Genomic DNA, 18,430 nt, shown 5'->3' with positions numbered 1-18,430 from the left:
ATGATGTCTGTGAGAACTATTTAGCTAGCATTTTATGCAGGAGATTTGAGGGACAAGCCAAAGGGGTTCTGACTCCATCTGGAAGGAGTATGAATTGCTTACCTTTGCTGCAAGGAGCACTGTACTCAGCAACGGCAAACTCATCTGAATAAAAACAAAAGTAGTCAGGAGAAGTGAGAGGGAAAGCGAACATCTATGTTACAGGTCAGTGAAAGAATCTTTATTGTGGGAAGAATTGCATCAGAAACCTCAGCATCATTCATTTGATGTGCTGCTTTCTGTCTTATATTTTCAAATACTTTATGTTATGCTTTCCTTTACCTTAAACTCCTGAAGGGTAAGAGTACAGATGTTATACTTATTTAAATTTTGTATTGTCCTACAGTTGATTTTATCTGAAGAAAAGGGAACTAAATATCTTACAGGTGCTTTGTATTAGTAATAATATATTTATATCAGACTTGATAGAGACAAAATGAAGTGATGAGAGTGATTAGTGTAATGAATTGCCCCAACACATCCCTCAGATCTAAATTTCTGTGATCAGGTATTTAATTTCTGTGTGAACTTTGCTTTCACTCACCTGTCTCATAATAATCATAGACTTTCACTATGGCTGGTTTCAGATCCCTTACTGGGATGTCTTGAACAACCGTGAAGGACAAGCTCAGGGTCTGATTTGTCACCTATAAAGCAAAAGGGAATTAAATGACTCTCCAGGGAGCTTTCCTCTATCTTCTTTGAGTGAATTTAAGTATTCATCTATTTTGGGGAAAAACTTTTTGTCAACTAGCAGGGTACTTAAATTGGGCCAAAAGCTCTCAGAGTAGGTGAAAACTTCCCCAAATTGTTTCTTAAATAACTAAAACTATTCATATACTCCCATCAATGTGAGTGCATAGCTCTGTTCATAGGGGGTGAATGAGGCAGGCTTTTTATTGTTTGAATAGCTGTGTTTATTTTTAAGTATCAGAGATTCAGTACAGCTTCACTACTCTATCTTGTAGAAATACTTGTGTCGACTCAAAAAGGAATATAAAAGGTGGATCACTGCAGCCTATGTTTCATAAAATTTGTAAATTATAATATCCGTCAATATAGGAATGAATAAACTATGCAACAACACACAACTATAAAATCAGATTGGTTTATTGGTGCCCTGGTCTCATTGTTTTATGGTCTAAGTCCTTGCTGAGATTGATAGCATATTCCCCTTTTGTCTTTTTGATGTGCTATTGATATAATAATTGACTAAGCCCAATGGTTACTTCCTTATATGTATCTTCAAAATAACTTGTGCACCTAATGAGCACCTTTTGTGGAGAATTTCTTGCTTATGGGGTCCTAGAAATATTCATATCCCAATATTATAACAAGTCATTTCTTCCCATAGTCCCAGATGAAATATAAATAGAGAAGGAGAGGAGAATATTCACTGGACCTAATGTTAGAACTCTCAAATTTTTAGCATGGAGGTGATGTCTCCAAAATGCCTTCATTCACTTCCCAGGTAGCTCATTATCCATATTTTTTTTGGATAGAATGGCAGGGCTCTCACCTTATCCAGGTAAATCAAAACATGGTTGTTGCTGACTTCTGTTCGGCTCACGTGGTCAGATGTTTCAAGCTGAAGAAAATTAAGACATCACAAATGTTAATAAACAGAAGAAAACCCTGGGGAACCAGAGAAAAGAAGAATGTTTATTACCAAATTAAGCCTGCGGGTAAAATTTCTTCAAATGCTTTTTGTGAGCAAAGGCAATAATGTGGCAGAATTAAAAATGAAAGAAAATTGGGATGCAGGGTTTAACTTTAATACGACACAGGACCTATGTGTAAATTGATTTATTTGAAGAAGAGGGAACTAAATGTCCTAAACTTGGAAATTACCCATATTTCAAGGTTCAATTCACATTCCATTCCTTCATGAAGGAGGTTTTTGTTTTTTTACTTTTTTTTGCTTATTCTAACTTGTAGCAATCTCAGTTTCCTCTGTACTTCTGTAATAGTTCTAGTTCATGTCAATAAATCTTTCTCATTTTTTTCACTAGTTCACGTGCGTATGCTTTATCTTCTGAAGGTTCTATGCTCCATTAAAGCAGTAGCCTGCTGACAATTTTTTTCCCAGTAGATGTGGCTCCTAACAAAGTGCTGTTCATGACAAGAGATAGACCGTTGCTGTGGGTGTCCCTAAAGCAGTGGACAGGAAGGCTGCTGGAGCTGGCAAGGTCACCAGGTCTGCCCAGATAGTTCAGAAGGCTAAATGAATATGACCCCTAATACCTGCCACCCTAGTTTGATCAGTGGTGGAAGCCCAGTCTCAAAACCCTCTGAGCTGACCATTGAACTTAGTAGTGAAAGACTGGTTAATGATAACAGTGTATCATAAAACTAGAAGAAAAGGAGAATGTTTTATGGATCATTTGGTTTTCTGTGGGCGGCAGTTTTGAGTTATTAGTTTTTAAAATTAGTATTTTTATTAATACCTTAATGGAAACTTGACCAAAAATCCATCATAAAATTTTGAGACCCATTTAAACAAAGTTAAATGAGAAAACAAACAAACAAACCAACCCCCATATAAATGTGCTAAATTATATTTCTGCTTTTGGAGACAGTAATGTCTTTGATAGAAGTTAATTTAATAGTATTTTTATATTAATGTTGTCTTAGTCTAGAGCTACATAAAATATTAAATAAAATAGTGTCTCCTGGGCTTATAGTAAACCTACCATTTTCACTGTTGGTTTCAAGGGAATGAAGCCAGATACCATTTTCACGTCAGCAATCACCATGTTGGAGGCTGGACGGCTTCCGGTGTAACTAAAGATCCAAGGAAGAAAGGAATTAGGATTTTCTGTGTTATTAAATATTTTTTTCTATGTCCACAGTAAGCACTCAACAGCCCTGAAAAGTACCAGAAGTCTTCCAAAATTTCCTACCAAGTATCTTAAAAAACTGGCTGTGCATTAGAATCTTCAGGGGAGCCTGTTAAAGCCACAGAGACCAGGCCTATACTCTAGACCTGATGAATCAGAATTTCATGGGTGTGAACTCTGAGGATCTGCATTTTAAGAAAGCTCTGTAAGTGATGCTTAGCTGGGCATGAGACTTCTAATCTATCCCAGTTATTTGTTACATATACTTTGTCTTTTTTCCTGAATAGTATCCCCAACCAGGTTATAATATTCTTGAGGACAGATACAGATAGCCCTGTAGGTATTTGAATATGGCTGCTTATGTACGTTATTTTCCCCAAAATTGATTATTTTGTATATAATCTGAGATTTAATTATTACCAGTAGGAATTCTAACTAGAGAGTCACTACTTCCTTCTAGTCACGCTTTCAAGAAGTCTCCACCTCTGTCCCAGATAAAGCAAGAATAATATAGGATTTCATTACAATAGAATGAAATCAGGATGAATAATTACGTTAGAATAAAGTCAGGAATTCAGGTTAGAGGTTCTTTATTATTGAGGGGAATTAATAAGCTGTAAATAATGAGACTAGACACTAATAGATCCTGGAGTTGTGGGATGTACAATGTAAGCCCCATCACTGAGAAACTGTGTCAACACAAGAACACGTTGCTTTTTCAATAAAGGTAGAACAACATTCACTGTCACCCTGCTCTGCTTAATGCGGAGTTCCAGTAAGAAGATTGGTTGTTATACCCAGAACTGCATGATGCAGTCAGAGATCTTACCTGACTCTCAGTGAGATTTGGAAGCTGGTGTGAGCTTTGGGTCCATCACAAATTTGGGGCAGAGTCTGCACCTCCAAAGCAAATGGGAACTCTTCCTTTTTCAGGAGAATATTGTATTTCAAAGATGTCTGTGGAACAGACAAAAATCTGTGATTTTTCCCTTGCCCAGGATTCCTCCCAACTTCCTCAACTCTTTCTTTGATTTGCCCCATCATTTGCTGTGTTAGGCCTTCTCAGTGACAATGTTACTCTGGACCTTTTGTCCCCACCTGCCCCTGGAATCTTACCTGGAGGTAAACACATCCTTCTCCTGTCGTTGTCATGCTGTACTCTCCGGGCACCTCTGGCAATGAAACCTGCTGTAGTAACAGGAGGTTGCTGTTGTCCACTCGGAATTTTGTGGAAAATGTCCCTGAAGATTGGATGGTCACCTGTGCAGCCTTCCCAGTCCTGGTGAAAGTGGCTGCTCCATATTTGGACAAAGCATGGAGAGCCACCACAGTGTCCTGGAAGAGACAGGTGAGGGAACCCACTTAGGCATGATAACCCTTCGAAGACCCAAAGGCCCATGTTAGCTGCCACAAAAGGGGCTTTGATTTCCTATTTCCTGTTTCCCTCACTGCTTAAATATTGAGGTTCTCATTTCAAGATTGATTGTCATCCTTAGATAGATGACAGAACCATAACCTTGACATATCTGCCTTGTACTATATGCTTTAGAAATTTATTTCTCAGAAAATCCATTCTTTTCTCTCTATAAATATATGTGAGGTATGCAATGTGGAGAATATATATGAATGGGAATAATTTATTAGAATTAGCTATTTGCCTAAGATGTCTTTCTTGATAACTGTGGTCATATCTGTCACCACCCAACCAAAGTTTAGTTTGGCTCTCAGCCCAAGCTACACTCCGCTCTGCTGCTGAGGTCAGTGCCCTGAGAAAACCCAGGGTCCTTTGCAGCCATGATCAGGGTCATGCTTCAGTTTCTCCAGAGGAAATAAAAAATGAATAATTATAATTATATTCTGGATTTGTTGACATTTTTATTTGGTCCTCTCTTTTTCATCAGAAGTTTGGATCCCCCTCCACCGGGCAGGTCATATTCTCAATTCTCATCCACATTGAACCTGGCAGCCTTCAAATAATAATTTTCTAAGAAACGAATGATAACTTTTAACAAAATTATTTTCTCCATTTATATGGAAAAATAAGAGATTAAATACAGTGGAAAAAAGATGGAATGTCTTTCTGTCACATTCTGCTTCTCTTTTAGGGTGCATACACTAACCTCTGAATTCTCTGGAGATGAAACTCCCTGCTCTGTCTATATTGATGAATTTTTTAGATATAAGATTATATAGTTAGGCTCAGGAGGTTGGATGAATAAAGATAGTTCTTTATGCTCCCAATGAACAAATGTTTGTATATTAAGAGGTGGATAGAGGAAGCGTGAAATGTGTCAGCCTTAAAAGAAGCCAGTCAGGGCTTCCCTGGTGGCGCAGTGGTTGAGAGTCCGCCTGTCGATGCAGGGGACACGAGTTCGTGGCCCTGTCCGGGAAGATCCCACGTGCCGCGGAGTGGCTAGGCCCGTGAGCCATGGCCGCTGAGGCTGCGCGTCCAGAGCCTGTGCTCTGCAACAGGAGAGGCCACAACAGTGAGAGGCCCGCACACCACAAAAAAAAAAAGAAGCCAGTCAAAGTGGACCTAGAAATGGAGAGCTTTGCAAGGAGAGGTGATTGGTTTCTGAATAGTGTTTCTGGGAACAACTTGAAAGGACTCTTAGAACTTCCAGAAGAATGGTGGATTTTTAAATTCGTTCTGCTGTGGCCATTGTGTGTAGGGTCATGGTGCCCCACTATTGCTTTAGGGATGTAGAGTTGTTACTGGAAATAGGAGCCTGTGATAAAAATATGGGATGGGGGTGAGGCAGAATTGGCATTTTCTTTTCAGCCCTCTTTGACTCTCATTTTTTCTTATTTCTCACCATCCTTGAATACTAATAACATTCTTCTCATTTCAAGTTATTCTTATCTTCATTTCTTTTCTTCTTGTATGTGTTTGCATCTTGTTCAAAAATTTTTCTACCTGAAGGTAAAGTAAAAGGCTCTCGCTAACCACAGACCTGGGTGGAGGAGAAGCCCCCCTGGGAGTTCTGCTGCCTTGAGATCCACTTCACGATGCGCGTGGCAGGGTTTAGGTCCTCCGAGGGCAGGGGAGGCTGGGCAGTGAGGTAAGCGAGGAGCACATAGGCTGTCATCTCCACTTCAGCAGAGGGAGCCCGGGGTTGGTACAAACGCTCCACTCGTGCCTTGGGTTTCTGAGGTCGTGTCCAGTGGACAGAATTATCTGGAGGTGAGAAAAAGATTTGCAAGTGACCACATGTTCATATTTAACTTCAGGTAAAAGGACAAGGGCCAGTGCTGAAGTGCAGTTTGCCTTCCAGTGATAATCTCTTAAATCTCATCTGGCGGCTTCTCGCCTACAGACAGCTGAACGAGGCTTGTTTCATCTGGGCTAAGGAGTCAGAAGCTGTGCCATCTAGTTTTTCAAATGGTTGCGGTGTTTGCGTTGGTGGAAGAGAGAAATGGCAGAGCAAATTCTCTGACTGGTTGTGGTAATTTCCGACATCTGATGTTATCCAGACCCTATCTAGGGCTTGTTCAACTTTCTGTAAAGCCTGTCCTCCGAGGTTTCTTATGAAGATCATAGATCACATGAGATAATGGAGTTTACACTCATTAGATTAAAAAAAAATAGAGTAATCCTCAAAATAGCAAAGGCTGACAGGGTGTGAAATAACGGGAATGGATTTACACTGCTGTGGGAAGAAAACAGCTCTTTGGAGAGTAATCTGATGATATCCAGCAAAGGGGAAGATGTGTTTAGCCCGCTAATCAGCAGTTACGCTTTCTAAGTACAAGTTAGAGAAACTCACACACCCCCTCAAGGAGATGGGTGTATGAGTATTCATTGCAGCATGGTTTGCAATAGAAGTAAATAAGAAACAAGAAAAGATCCACGAGGAGAGACTCTCTAAGTAAATTATGGCCTTTTTAATATATTGGAATGTATCATGCAGCAGTGAAAATTAACATACCCATACAGGAGACTCCTATCAGCCTGCCTAATGTTGAACTTAAAAAACAAAAGGCAGATAGACAGACAAGGATCAAGCAGAAATACTCAGAAGGATGATACTTCTTATCTAAAGATGAAAAATGTAAACATTCTGAATATTATTTAGGGATACATATGCAGTAAAAAGATAAATCCATGGAGTTTGTAATGACAAATTCAGGTTAACGATTACTTTTGCAGGTAGGAATGGTACACAAGGGATTTTTCCAGCATTGGTAATATTTTGTTTCTTAAGCTGGAAGGGAAGTATTAAAGGTGTTTTCTTATTATTCTTTATGCCTTTTTTTGTATATATACAGTACATTGCCTCTTATCTTTGGATGTGTGACTTGAGTAAGAAATCCTTGAGTCCATAATGACATAGACAAAAGAAGAGAGGGGAAAGGGGTCCTGAGAGGTAGTCATGGGGGTATTTTTGATATGGAATCCTTGATCCAGAGACTGTGGGATGGGAGAAAGATCCCGGGTGTGCTCTCACCTTCCTTTACGGCTTCCTCATCAAGTGACTTGAGTACTTCTCTCCTCTTTTCCTGGTTACCTGCCAGGGCAAAGGCATAGGCCAACAGTGCCTTGGTGTAGACGTGGCTGCCTCGGGATCCTTCCTTGGCTGACTTCCAGGCTGACTCCAGGCAGAACAGGGCATTGCGGACGACAGGGTGCTGGGAAGGCAGAGCAAGAAGGGAGCGAGCTGTGTGAACAGGGGGGCTAGTGCTCCCGGGTAAACACAGACCACAGCACAGAGGTCAGGAAGTTGTTGGAAAGCATTTGTCTTTCTAGCCTCATTCTTACGGATAGGGAGAATAGTATTTTTTTTTAATCTGTTAGTCTCACATTCATAAGGCAGGAATATAGGCCATATCTTTAGAATTCATTCTGCATGTGTGGTGATGGTGGTGGTGGGGTTGCTAGGGGAAAAATAGACTAGGGTCGTCACTGGGGAAGTGTAAATCTTTCTTAATGGACTGACTAAATTCTCTACTGATCTGGGAAGCATTGACATTGCATAGAAGGAATGCCGACAACTGGTTTTTAGTGGGGTGTTGTTTCAGACATCAGGTCAGCAGTTTCATTGAATCTAGAACGAGGCTTCAGCAAGGGCACCTACAGTGACAGGGAGAGGAATCTCCAGAAGGGCAATGGTGATATAGGCAGAGAGGGTCACTTCATCGTCCACTCCACCCTGTAAATATGAGAGAGAGACAGATTTGAATAATTTGAGGGACATTTATAGCGATACAAGCTTACCTCGGGAAACCAGAAAAATCTCAAATAAACAACCTAACCTTATGCCTAAGGCAACTAGAGAAAGAAGAACAAACGAAACCCAAACTTAGTGGAAGGAAAGAAATCATAAAGATCAGAGAAGACATAAATAAAATAGAAACTTAAAAAAATAGAAAAGATCAGTGAAACTAAGAGCTGGTTCTTTGAAAAGATAAACAAAATTGATAAACCTTTAGCCAGACTCATCAAGAAAAAAAAGGGAGAGGGCTCAAATCAATAAAATCAGAAATGAAAAAAGAAGTTACAACTGACACCACAGAAATACAAAGGGTCATAAGAGACTACTACCAGCAACTATAGGCCAATAAAATAGACAATCTAGAAATGGACAAATCCTTAGAAAGGTATAATCTCCCAAGACTGGACCAGGAAGAAACAGAAAATATGAACAGATCAATTACCAGTACTGAAAATGAATCAGTAATTTTAAAACTCCCAATAACTTTTGAGAATGCTCTTAATCAGCTCCTTGTATTCTGCTGTCATGGAATTTGTCCTTACCCATATATGTCCCCATGAAGCAAAGTATCACAGTCACTCTAAGTTCCATCCCCTCTTTCTTGGTGCTATCCAGGTTTTATTTTCTTCTGATACCTTCCTTAAGGAATTATGTTATCACATCCTCTCCTCTTCCTTGTAGACAGTGTAATGGACAGATCAACACTAGCTCCGAGAACACTTCACCTTAATGGCATTGTTGAGCAGTGACCCAGAACTCCTGAAACAGCCACTGTCCCTCTGCTTTTGGGTGAGCCAGGTGAGAGCTTCGGTAATATGTGCTTCATCAATGAAGATATAGGTTCGAGCCTGGGCAAAACTCTTCAGTACAAAGGCTGTGAGCCTGAAGGGGAGGAAGTGATGATCACATTTATGTTGTTACAATGGTTTTATACCCACATCACAGCAACAGGCTTCATAGGACACTTCTCATACTGACGTGAGTCATCTAACAGGAATTCTTTACTTAGAGCTCCCATTGCCTTTACTTGATGAATCTGCTAGCTCTCGTACAGCTGACCCTTGAACGACATGGTTTGAACTGCATGGGTTCACTTACACATGGATTTTTGTTTTGCTAAATATTTACTACAATACTACATGATCCCCAGTTGGTTGAATCCGTGGATGCACAACTGGGGATACCGAGGGCCGACTGTAAAATGATATGTGAATTTGCTACTGCTGAAGGTCAGTGCCCCTAACCCCCATGTGTTTCAAGGGTCAACTGTACTAATGTTACTTATTTTTTTATTTTATTTGAGTAAGGCTTTAAATCTTTTCTTTAGCGATTTTCTTCTGTAGATGGCAGAATCTTCTCATACACAGCTCTTACATGCAGTAACTTCTGACATTGCTTTGCCTTAGGGATTTTAAAACAGTGTTTCATATCACTGGCTCCATCTCATTTCTTTCCTCCTAATATTGAATTCATTAGTGATTAAGATGAATATGATCTAAAAACATAAACTGAAGTGAACATGGTTTATCTAGAAGTTATATGATATGTTTGCTGGCTATCTCATTAAAAAAATCATGGTTATGGGGGCTATTTTAGAAAAAAATAATAGCGATTTCAGAAGGAATACCTTGGTGTATTATGAACAGGATGAATTCTGGGGACAAATCTAACATACGTGTATTTGAATCTCAGCTTTTTTGCTTGTTACCTTGCTAGTTTTGGTATACTTATCTAGTATAACCAACTATAGCCTTAATAATACATATCTGATAGGCTTCCTGGGAATATAATTTTGATAATATATGTAAAAGACCTGACACAAAAATAGGAGCTCAGAAAATTGTCTTTCCCTTACCAGGTATTACCCTCATTGTTGCCATGTTGCTCCCCAAAGGTGCTATAAGAGCCATGATAGTGCCTGTAGAGCAGCTGTCTCTGGTAACCTGGAATGGAAGGTTAATGAAGCAACATGACGGGTTGTACATTCTGTAGCCAGAGAAATAAACAAAATGCCTTGGCATCTTGTGAGTTCCTAAATTTTGCTGCAATATGTTAGATGGTTCTGAGTCCTAAACATTTTATTGGAGGTTGAACACTGGATAGGTACCATGAAATCAACTGTCGTAGTATTCTTAATATTGTAACTATCATTGTATGATAAATTTACATATCATAGAATTGATAAGTAACTCAAGCCTATTGGGGATTCCAACCTATTGTTAAAATTGCACTGTGAAATTTTCACTCCCTTATTCAGTGACTCACCAGTGTTGAGGTAGCGAATGGCCTTGGACTTGATCTCTGCAGTCAGTTGCTGTGTTTTATTTAGATAATCCAGAACGTAGATGTTAGGAGCAAAGAGGACCATATTCTGTTCTCCACAGCCATAGGGCATTTGGAGGAGATTTTGTGTATTTCGTATGGCAGAGCCTAATATGTCTCCTAGGAAATGGGAGAGATGGGAAGTCATAAAGCTTATAGATTATAATCTATCAGAATCATTAAGAAGAGATGAATAATTAGCTGAGGTAAAGAAATGAGGAATTTTAGGAAGGGTGTCTTCAAGGAACAGAAGTATGATTGGAAGCAATAAATAAGTCCAAAGAAGAAAGAAGTTAAAAGTATAGCTGTTATTTTGAGAAAGTATTTATGGAAAATATATAGTAGACATTGTCTAATATAGTACAGTAGTCCCCTAGGGCTGGAGACTCACCCAAAACTGAGAAGGAGGCTCGGGCAGATTCTTCTACCACATTTGGTGGCAGCTTCAGAGATAATTTTTCAGACACCTCAGCACCTAGAGAAAGAAACAAATCAGCCACAATGAAGATGATTTCTGCTGTATATCTTCCTGAAGAGTTCCAAGACCCAGAAGCCAGAACTATGCCTTGTACCTAAACTTCTTCTGGAAAGTTGTCCCTCTTTTAATATTCCAGTTTTAAAAAATACCTTCAACATATATGAATGGGATTCTGAGATTTCTAGAACTTTTCCTTCCCCAACCTCCTTGTATGTGGAGTTGCATTCCAAAAGAAGGCTACAAACTGACAAATACCTGTGATGTTGTGATTCTGTTGTAATCATCCTATGGCTAACACAAGATTGTTATCACAAGGTGATATATTTCATGTCCATTCCCAGCCTCCTTACACAACAGTTGTAGGCAAAAAACCCGCTATGTATATATAAGCAAAGGAAAAATCTTCAAAAAGTTCCTGAATTCTACCATAATGCTCGGTCTTTACCTCCATCAAATTTCACCAGATATGAAGACAGTATTTTTAATGGAAGCGCTAGACATGGGGCTACGGGTGAAGATGAACAGTATTTGACTCAGTGAAAATAAATTAATTGCTGCTGATAAGCATACATTTGCTGGCATTTTAATATTAGTGAATTACATGAAGAGGAAAAAAGAAAAATGTAGTATTTATCATTATACTGCATCCTGTCCTCATAAGATTAATAATAAAACTTTTGTGAAAGGGTACAAACTATCAGTTATGCAAGATGAATAAATTCAAGAGGTCTATTATAAAGCATAGTGCCTACAGTTAACAATACTGTATTGTAAATCTAAACATTTGCTAATAGGATAGATCATATATTACAAAAATATAATAATGAGAGAGTGGGAGGAAACTTTTGGAAGTGATGGATAGGCTTATGGTATAGATCGTGCTGACAGTTTCACAGGTGTATACTTATCTCCAAACTCATTAAGTTGTATACATTAATTATGGATTATCAATTATATTAATTACTGATAGTTATATAATTAAATTTAATCATGTAGTTAAATACATAATATAATTATGTGTTAAATACATACATAGTTATATTAATTATGTATGTATTATTTGTATGTCAAAAACTTCTCTTACCTTCAAAAAAAGTTTTGTAAGAAAACAGATGACATATATGGATTTGGTAGTAAGGACTAAATTCACTTAAATGTAGAAATAAGGCTAAATAATAAGGCAATTATGTTTTTAGAATACATTTTATATATTTTAAGTATTGACATGACAAAAAAGATAATAAACAGAAATTAGTAGGTACAGAAAGGTAAGGAACACATGATGTTGATTAGACATTGGTTTGAGATGAGAACACATTGTGTTGATAAATTTCTTAGTGTACTAAATTTCTATAAATGTTTTTGTTTAGGAAATTCTCCACAAAGATAAAGCTGTATCTTTTATTGTAAGCTTCTTTAGTCCCTTCCCAATGACTGGTAGGATACTAGGTATAGGATTGGCACCAAACAAATATTGACATGACAAATGGTAAAGGCTATGGCAACCTTTTCTTCTGGAAATAGCATAGTCTCATTATCCAGTGCGGTTAGCTATGCAAAACTCAGTGTTGAAGGGGCTTGAATTCAGCTACCCATGTGTGGTATTACTAAATATCCAAGGAAATATCCCCTTTGGCAGTATTCATTTTGAATCTACCCACTTTCTACCTATAACCACATCATACACTGGTCAGAAGGACAATTTGATGTTTGCACAGGTGCTTAAGAAATAAAGACTCAGAATTCCTGGGATACGGATATTCAGTTGATCAAATTACTTGGCCTCTCTAAAAACCAGTTTCCTCACTTACAAAATGGGTTGATGGTTCTTCAGGTCTTACTTACCTCATAGGGAAAGTGTAGGAATGGTATATATAAAATACATTGAACTTCAACTATTATATTCTAGTCAATGTTGTTTTAATTATGATGACTGAGTCTTACCTGATGGACAAAGCAGGGAGTTGAATGTTTCTTCCTTCTCTAGTCCTTCAGGCTTTAGGTGGAAAGAAAGAAAAGTTAGAAGTGAGAATGGACTGACTTTCAGGACATGTGTGTTAATAGGGGAACTACAGGTTTCTTGATGAAGAGAAGAATTGGAACTGATTTTCACACGTATTATAGAAGCAAATTCTATAAGTGTAAGTAATATGAAGGCGACAGGTTGATAGATGAGAAAGGGAGGAGAAAATTACAAAGTAAAATCAAGAGAGAGAGACAGAGAGACACACAGAGAGAGACTCATATTGTGAAATATCCCATGACCATATATATATTTCTTTTTTTCATATATCTATTTTTTAGCCCTTCTTACCTAAAAGTTGGAACCCCAGCTGGATTCACCATTGTTTTCCTTGACTCACTGTGACTTATCAAATGGGCAGGCTTACTTACTTCCACCAACAGGGGCTTGATGACCGTGTCTTTCCTTCCATGTTCAGGGACCATAGCCACCTCGGTCCCACACAGCCCTTGAGACTCCAGTGCCTCTGCACTCACTGTGAAATTCACATTCCCTGGAAAAAGGGGCCAGTAGAGATGAGCACCATCTCTCTCTTCCTCCATGCCTCCAAACCCCAAGATTTATAAATGTTTAATGCTTTGTGACCTTATTTTTTTGTTTTATAAAAACATAGGAGCAGGAATGGAAGCAGCATAGACTAGAGGCTAATGATACTGAGAATCCAAGGTGGAGCCGGAGGTGAGGGAAGGGGGTATATCCTTCTAGACATCCTAGAATGAAAGACAAAGAAAAAACTTCTACCATTTGGTGGGGGGTGGGGGCGTCTTTGCCTGGATATGAGGATCCCATAGACAGACACACACAGTCGTTGAGTAGAGAACTGCCTCTAGGAGGCTGTCTCTCACCTAATGACTTTGGGGTTACTGCCCAGGACACGGTTTGCCGGCCATTCCCACAGATGCACTGAGTCTCTTGTTCCTTCTCTCCTGGGACAGCTAGGAATGCAGGAGAGGCTTCTAGGTGCACATTGACCTGAAACCATGCACGAGACAAAGAGACAAATAGACCAGAGAGAAAGGGGGCCAAAGGAAGAATGGCTTGAAATAAAGCACATTGAGGGATTGGGTAGATTCCAGGTTGCCTAATATTGAAGATAATATAAATGAAGACTGAGCATCTTATAAGTGGATCTGACATCTAAACATTAGTATTTGGGGATCGTCTGTCCTTTCACGTGGTAGGAGCAGAGGAGAGGAGAAGTCATGATGGTATGTTTGTTGCCTGTGGAAGCTCCACTCCTTTGGCTTAGGATCTTGACCGTACCCTCAGCTCTCTCAGCAGAGTATACAAGATTTATAAACAATGATGGTAAGATGCACATAAATAACTTTAAAAGTTAAGTTTAATACAGTTCATCATATAAGAAAAGTTAAATATATGGGGATGTAGAGGTTGAAACCTTGGAGAGTATAAGACATGAGAATCAGCATACTGGTTTTTGTTGTTCATGTCAGAAACCTTCATGTTACACAGACTTCCTAACTTTAAAGGGTTATGATAAGGGTCAGAACCTTGTTTTAAGTTGTCATTTGGTATTTGGAGATATCAGCAACCATAGTCATCTAACATATGAGTATCTCTGACAGTATTATCTCCTGGTGAGCTCATCTTATACACAGGAGTTTGTCAGTATTCCCACGAATGCGGTTTTTAATTTACTTGACTGTTACCTTGTGTTCAGGTTAATAAAGAGAAGTCCTTACCCGGATGCATTTGGGAAGGTAGTTTAACACAGTGGCCTTGAGTGTGAAGGCTTCTCCGCGGATCACAGAGTAGGGCATCGTGAGATCCACAAAGAAGGGCTGGAAGGCTCGGAGAGAGGCAGTCGGAGAGAGACCAAGTCCAGTGTCACTGGACAAGCAGAGGGCCCCTGCCTTCCACTCAGTGATGGTATCGGGGACTATTACTCCTACTTCAGCCACACCCGAGGAGCTGGGGAGGATGGCAATGTGCAGAACAAAAAGTAAGCAGTTAAATACAGGCATGCCTCATTTTCTTGCACTTTGCTTTATTGTGCTTTACAGATACTGTGTTTTCTTTTTTAAACAAATTAAAGGTTTGTGGCAACACTGCGTCAAGCAAGCCTATTGGTGTCATTTTTCTAATAGCATTTGCTTGCCTTATCTCTCTGTGTCACATTTTGGTAATTCTCTCAATATTTCAAACTTTTAAATTATTATTATATTTGTTACGATGATCTGTGATCAGCAATCTTTGATGTTACTATTGTAATTGTGTTGGGGTGCCATGAACTGCACCCATATAAGATGGCAAACTTAATAGATAAATGTTGTGTGTGTTCTGACTGCTCCACCGACCAGCCATTCCCCTGTCCCTCTTCCTCTTCTTGAGCTTCCCTAGTCCCTGAGACACAACAATATTGAAATGAGGCCAGTTAACAACCCTACAATGGCGTCTAAGCATTCAAGTGGAAGGAAGAATTGCACACTTCTCACTTTAAATCAAAAGTTAGAAATTATTAAGCTTTGTGGTAAAGGCATGTTGAAAGCTGAGGTAGGCTGGAAGCTAGGCCTCTTGCACCAAACAGTTAGCCAAGTTATGAATGCAAAGGAAAGTTCTTGAAGGAAATTAAAAGTGATACCTGAGTAAACACTTGAATGATAAGATAGCATAACAGCCTCATTGCCGATATGGAGAAAATTTGAGTGGTCTGGATAGAAGATCAAACCAGCCACAATATCCGCTGAAGCCAAAGCCTAATCCAGAGCAAGGCCATAACTCTCTTCAATTCTGTGCAGGATGAGAGAGGTGAAGAAGCTGCAGAAAAAGAGTTTGAAGCTAGCAGAGAATGGTTCATAAGGCTTAGGGAAAGAAGCCATCTCTGTAACATAAAAGCTCAAGGTGAAGTAGTAAGTGCTGATGTAGAAGCTGCAGCAAATTATCCAGAAGATAATTAGTGAAGGTGACTGCACTAAATAACAGATGTTAAATGTAGATGAAACAGCCTTATATTGGAAGAAGATGCCATCTAGGACTTTCATAGCTGGAGAGGAGGAGTTAATGTCTGACTTCAAAGCTTCAAAGGACAGGCAGGCTATCTAGTTAGGGGCTAATGCAGCTGGTGACTTGAAGTTGAAGCCAGTGCTCATTTATCATTCTGAAAATCTTGGGGCCCTTCAGAATTATGCTAAATCTACTCTGCCTGTGCTCTATAAATGGAACAACAAAGCCTGTATGACAGCACATCTGTTTACAACATGGTTTACTGAATATTGTAAGCCCATTGTTGAGAACTACTGCTTAGGAAAAAAGATTCCTTTCAAAATACTGCTGCTCATTGACAATGCACCTGGTCTCCCGAGAGCTCTGATGGAGATGCACAATGAGATTGATGTCGTCTTCATGCCTACTAACACAATAGCCATTCTGAAGCTCATGGATCAAGGAGTAATTTTGACTTTCAAGTCTTATTCTTTAAGAAATACATTTTGTAAGGCTATAGCTGCTGTATATGGTCATTCCTCTGAAGGATCTGGGCAAAGTCAATTGAAAACCTTCTGGAAAGGATTCACCATTCTAGATGCCATTAAGAACATTCTTGATTCATAGGAAGAGGTCAGAATATTAACATTAACAGGAGTTTGAAAGAAGTAGATTCCAACCCTCATGGATGACTCTGAGGGGCTAAGACTTCAGTGGAGGAAGTAACCACAGATGTGGTGGAAACAGCAAGAGAACCAGAATTAGAAGTGGAGCCTGAAGATGTGACTGAATTGCTGCAATCTCCTGTTAAAACTTGAATGGATAAGGAGTTGCTTCTTATGGATGAGCAAAGAAAGTGGTTTCTTGAGATGGAAGCTACTCCTGTGGAAGATGCTGTGAAGGTTGTTGAAATGACAACAAAGGATTTAGAATATTACAAAAACTTCGTTGCCAAAGCAGTGGCAGAGTTTGAGAGGATTGCCTCCAATTCTGAAAGAAGTTCTACTGTGGGTAAAATGCTATCAAACACCACTGCATGTTACAGAGAAATCGTTTGTGAAAGGAAGAGTCAATTGACGTGGCACACTTCATTGCTGTCTTGTTTTAAGGAACAGCCCCATCCCAACCTTCAGCAGCCACCATCCTGATCAGTGAGCAGCCATCAACATCAAGTCAAGACCTTCCACCAGCAAAAAAATTATGACTTGCTGAAGGCTTAGATGAAGGTTAGCATTTTATAGCAATAAAGTATTTTTGATTAAAGTATATACATTTTTAAAGACATAATGCTATTATACACTTAATAGACTACAGAATAGTGTAAACATAACTTTTATATGCTCTGGGAAACCAAAAAATTCATGTGACTCACTTTATTGTGATATTCGCTTTATTGGAGTGTCTGGAACTGAACCTGTAATATCTCTGAGGTATGCCTGTAAATCCTTTCTAGGAAGAGTACCCCTATATAAATGATTCTATTGTCATGACTTGAATGCACTTAGTAGAAATACCAATAATGGAGAGTGTAATCAAGGCTTGAAATGGGAATGTGTAAGTCCCTTTTTTCCAACTCTGTTTTCAATTCTAGTCTATATCAGTCTCTCCTTAGACATGTAGTTGTAGTATAATCTGTTATAGACAATATAGTGATAAATATGTAGTTTTAGATTGTTATTAAATTTTTTTCTCTAAAATACTGTTCTACTGAGGGAAGGTTTATAATTTTAAATTCTACTACTACTGTGTAGAGCTGGCTTGACTGACACTGTGCTTAACTCAGGACTGCCGAGCAATGAAGGATCTCTTATAGGTGTTAATCTGTGCAGTGCTTGGTTATATTTAGTCCTTATGCTCATTTTCTGGAAATCTTAGAATGACATTTGTGCAAAATTTCTGATACAATTAGATTAGTGAGACGTCATAACAGAAGTATTATACTAAACCTCTCCTGAACACAGCAATGTGTCCAAAAGATATACTTGGATATTGAAAAACTAGCTAAAAATTGAAAATTGTGAGGAATCTATATTGTTGCATCTTATATATGAAAGAAGTTACTTACTCTACTGCCACCAAATCCCAGATCCATGTCTCAGGGAAGTACTTTCGCACAGTCTCTGTGGGAGGCTCTGAAATATGTATTATATGCATAAGTTCATGACTTCTTCCCATTTCAGCTACGACTGCGGAGGAGACAGAAACAATAAATGTAAAGATAAGGCTTATGAGAGATTGTAGTAAGTGCTACAAAAGAAATAGCGTGATAGGAACCAGGAGAGGACACTTGGGTATTAAGGGAAAGCTTCTTGGAAGAGGTGGTATTTTTAGATGAATTCTGAAGCATTACGGTAAGCTAGGAGTGAGCTGGGGGAAGAGAATCACAATCAGAGAACAGTGAGACCTAGAGGCAGAACGAGTCTTGGATTGCCTGTGAAAGAGACCTAGAGGCAGAAAGGAGGCTCTGCAGCTCCTGCGCACTGTACTAAGTGGTGAGTGCTGTGACTTGAGGTCAGCATTTGGTCTGCACTTCTGCGGGAGCAAAGAAAAACCGTACCCAGGCATTTTGACA

At 39.1% G+C, this 18,430-nt stretch overlaps 1 protein-coding gene across 1 annotated transcript in view; it reads right to left on the bottom strand.

Moving 5' to 3' along the window:
• LOC309811672 (alpha-2-macroglobulin-like) overlaps nt 1-18,430 on the bottom strand; it is a 41,380-nt gene that overhangs the window by 374 nt on the left and 22,576 nt on the right. The window contains exons 18-35 of the mRNA XM_082634671.1: nt 17,924-18,044; nt 14,619-14,847; nt 13,761-13,887; nt 13,287-13,408; nt 12,837-12,888; nt 10,806-10,889; nt 10,358-10,534; nt 9,948-10,035; nt 8,818-8,974; nt 7,955-8,029; nt 7,328-7,508; nt 5,834-6,057; nt 3,996-4,214; nt 3,709-3,836; nt 2,733-2,823; nt 1,559-1,627; nt 584-686; nt 103-144 (exon numbers count right to left, since the gene is read on the bottom strand). Of these exons, the coding sequence (XP_082490797.1) occupies nt 103-144; nt 584-686; nt 1,559-1,627; nt 2,733-2,823; nt 3,709-3,836; nt 3,996-4,214; nt 5,834-6,057; nt 7,328-7,508; nt 7,955-8,029; nt 8,818-8,974; nt 9,948-10,035; nt 10,358-10,534; nt 10,806-10,889; nt 12,837-12,888; nt 13,287-13,408; nt 13,761-13,887; nt 14,619-14,847; nt 17,924-18,044 (2,289 nt within the window). The remainder of the gene's footprint in view (nt 1-102; nt 145-583; nt 687-1,558; nt 1,628-2,732; nt 2,824-3,708; nt 3,837-3,995; nt 4,215-5,833; nt 6,058-7,327; nt 7,509-7,954; nt 8,030-8,817; nt 8,975-9,947; nt 10,036-10,357; nt 10,535-10,805; nt 10,890-12,836; nt 12,889-13,286; nt 13,409-13,760; nt 13,888-14,618; nt 14,848-17,923; nt 18,045-18,430) is intronic.

Source organism: Mesoplodon mirus (genome assembly GCF_964341445.2).
Source record: "Mesoplodon mirus genome assembly, chromosome: 11".
Taxonomy (NCBI): domain Eukaryota; kingdom Metazoa; phylum Chordata; class Mammalia; order Artiodactyla; family Ziphiidae; genus Mesoplodon; species Mesoplodon mirus.
This window is presented reverse-complemented; position numbering and strand designations above follow the sequence as displayed.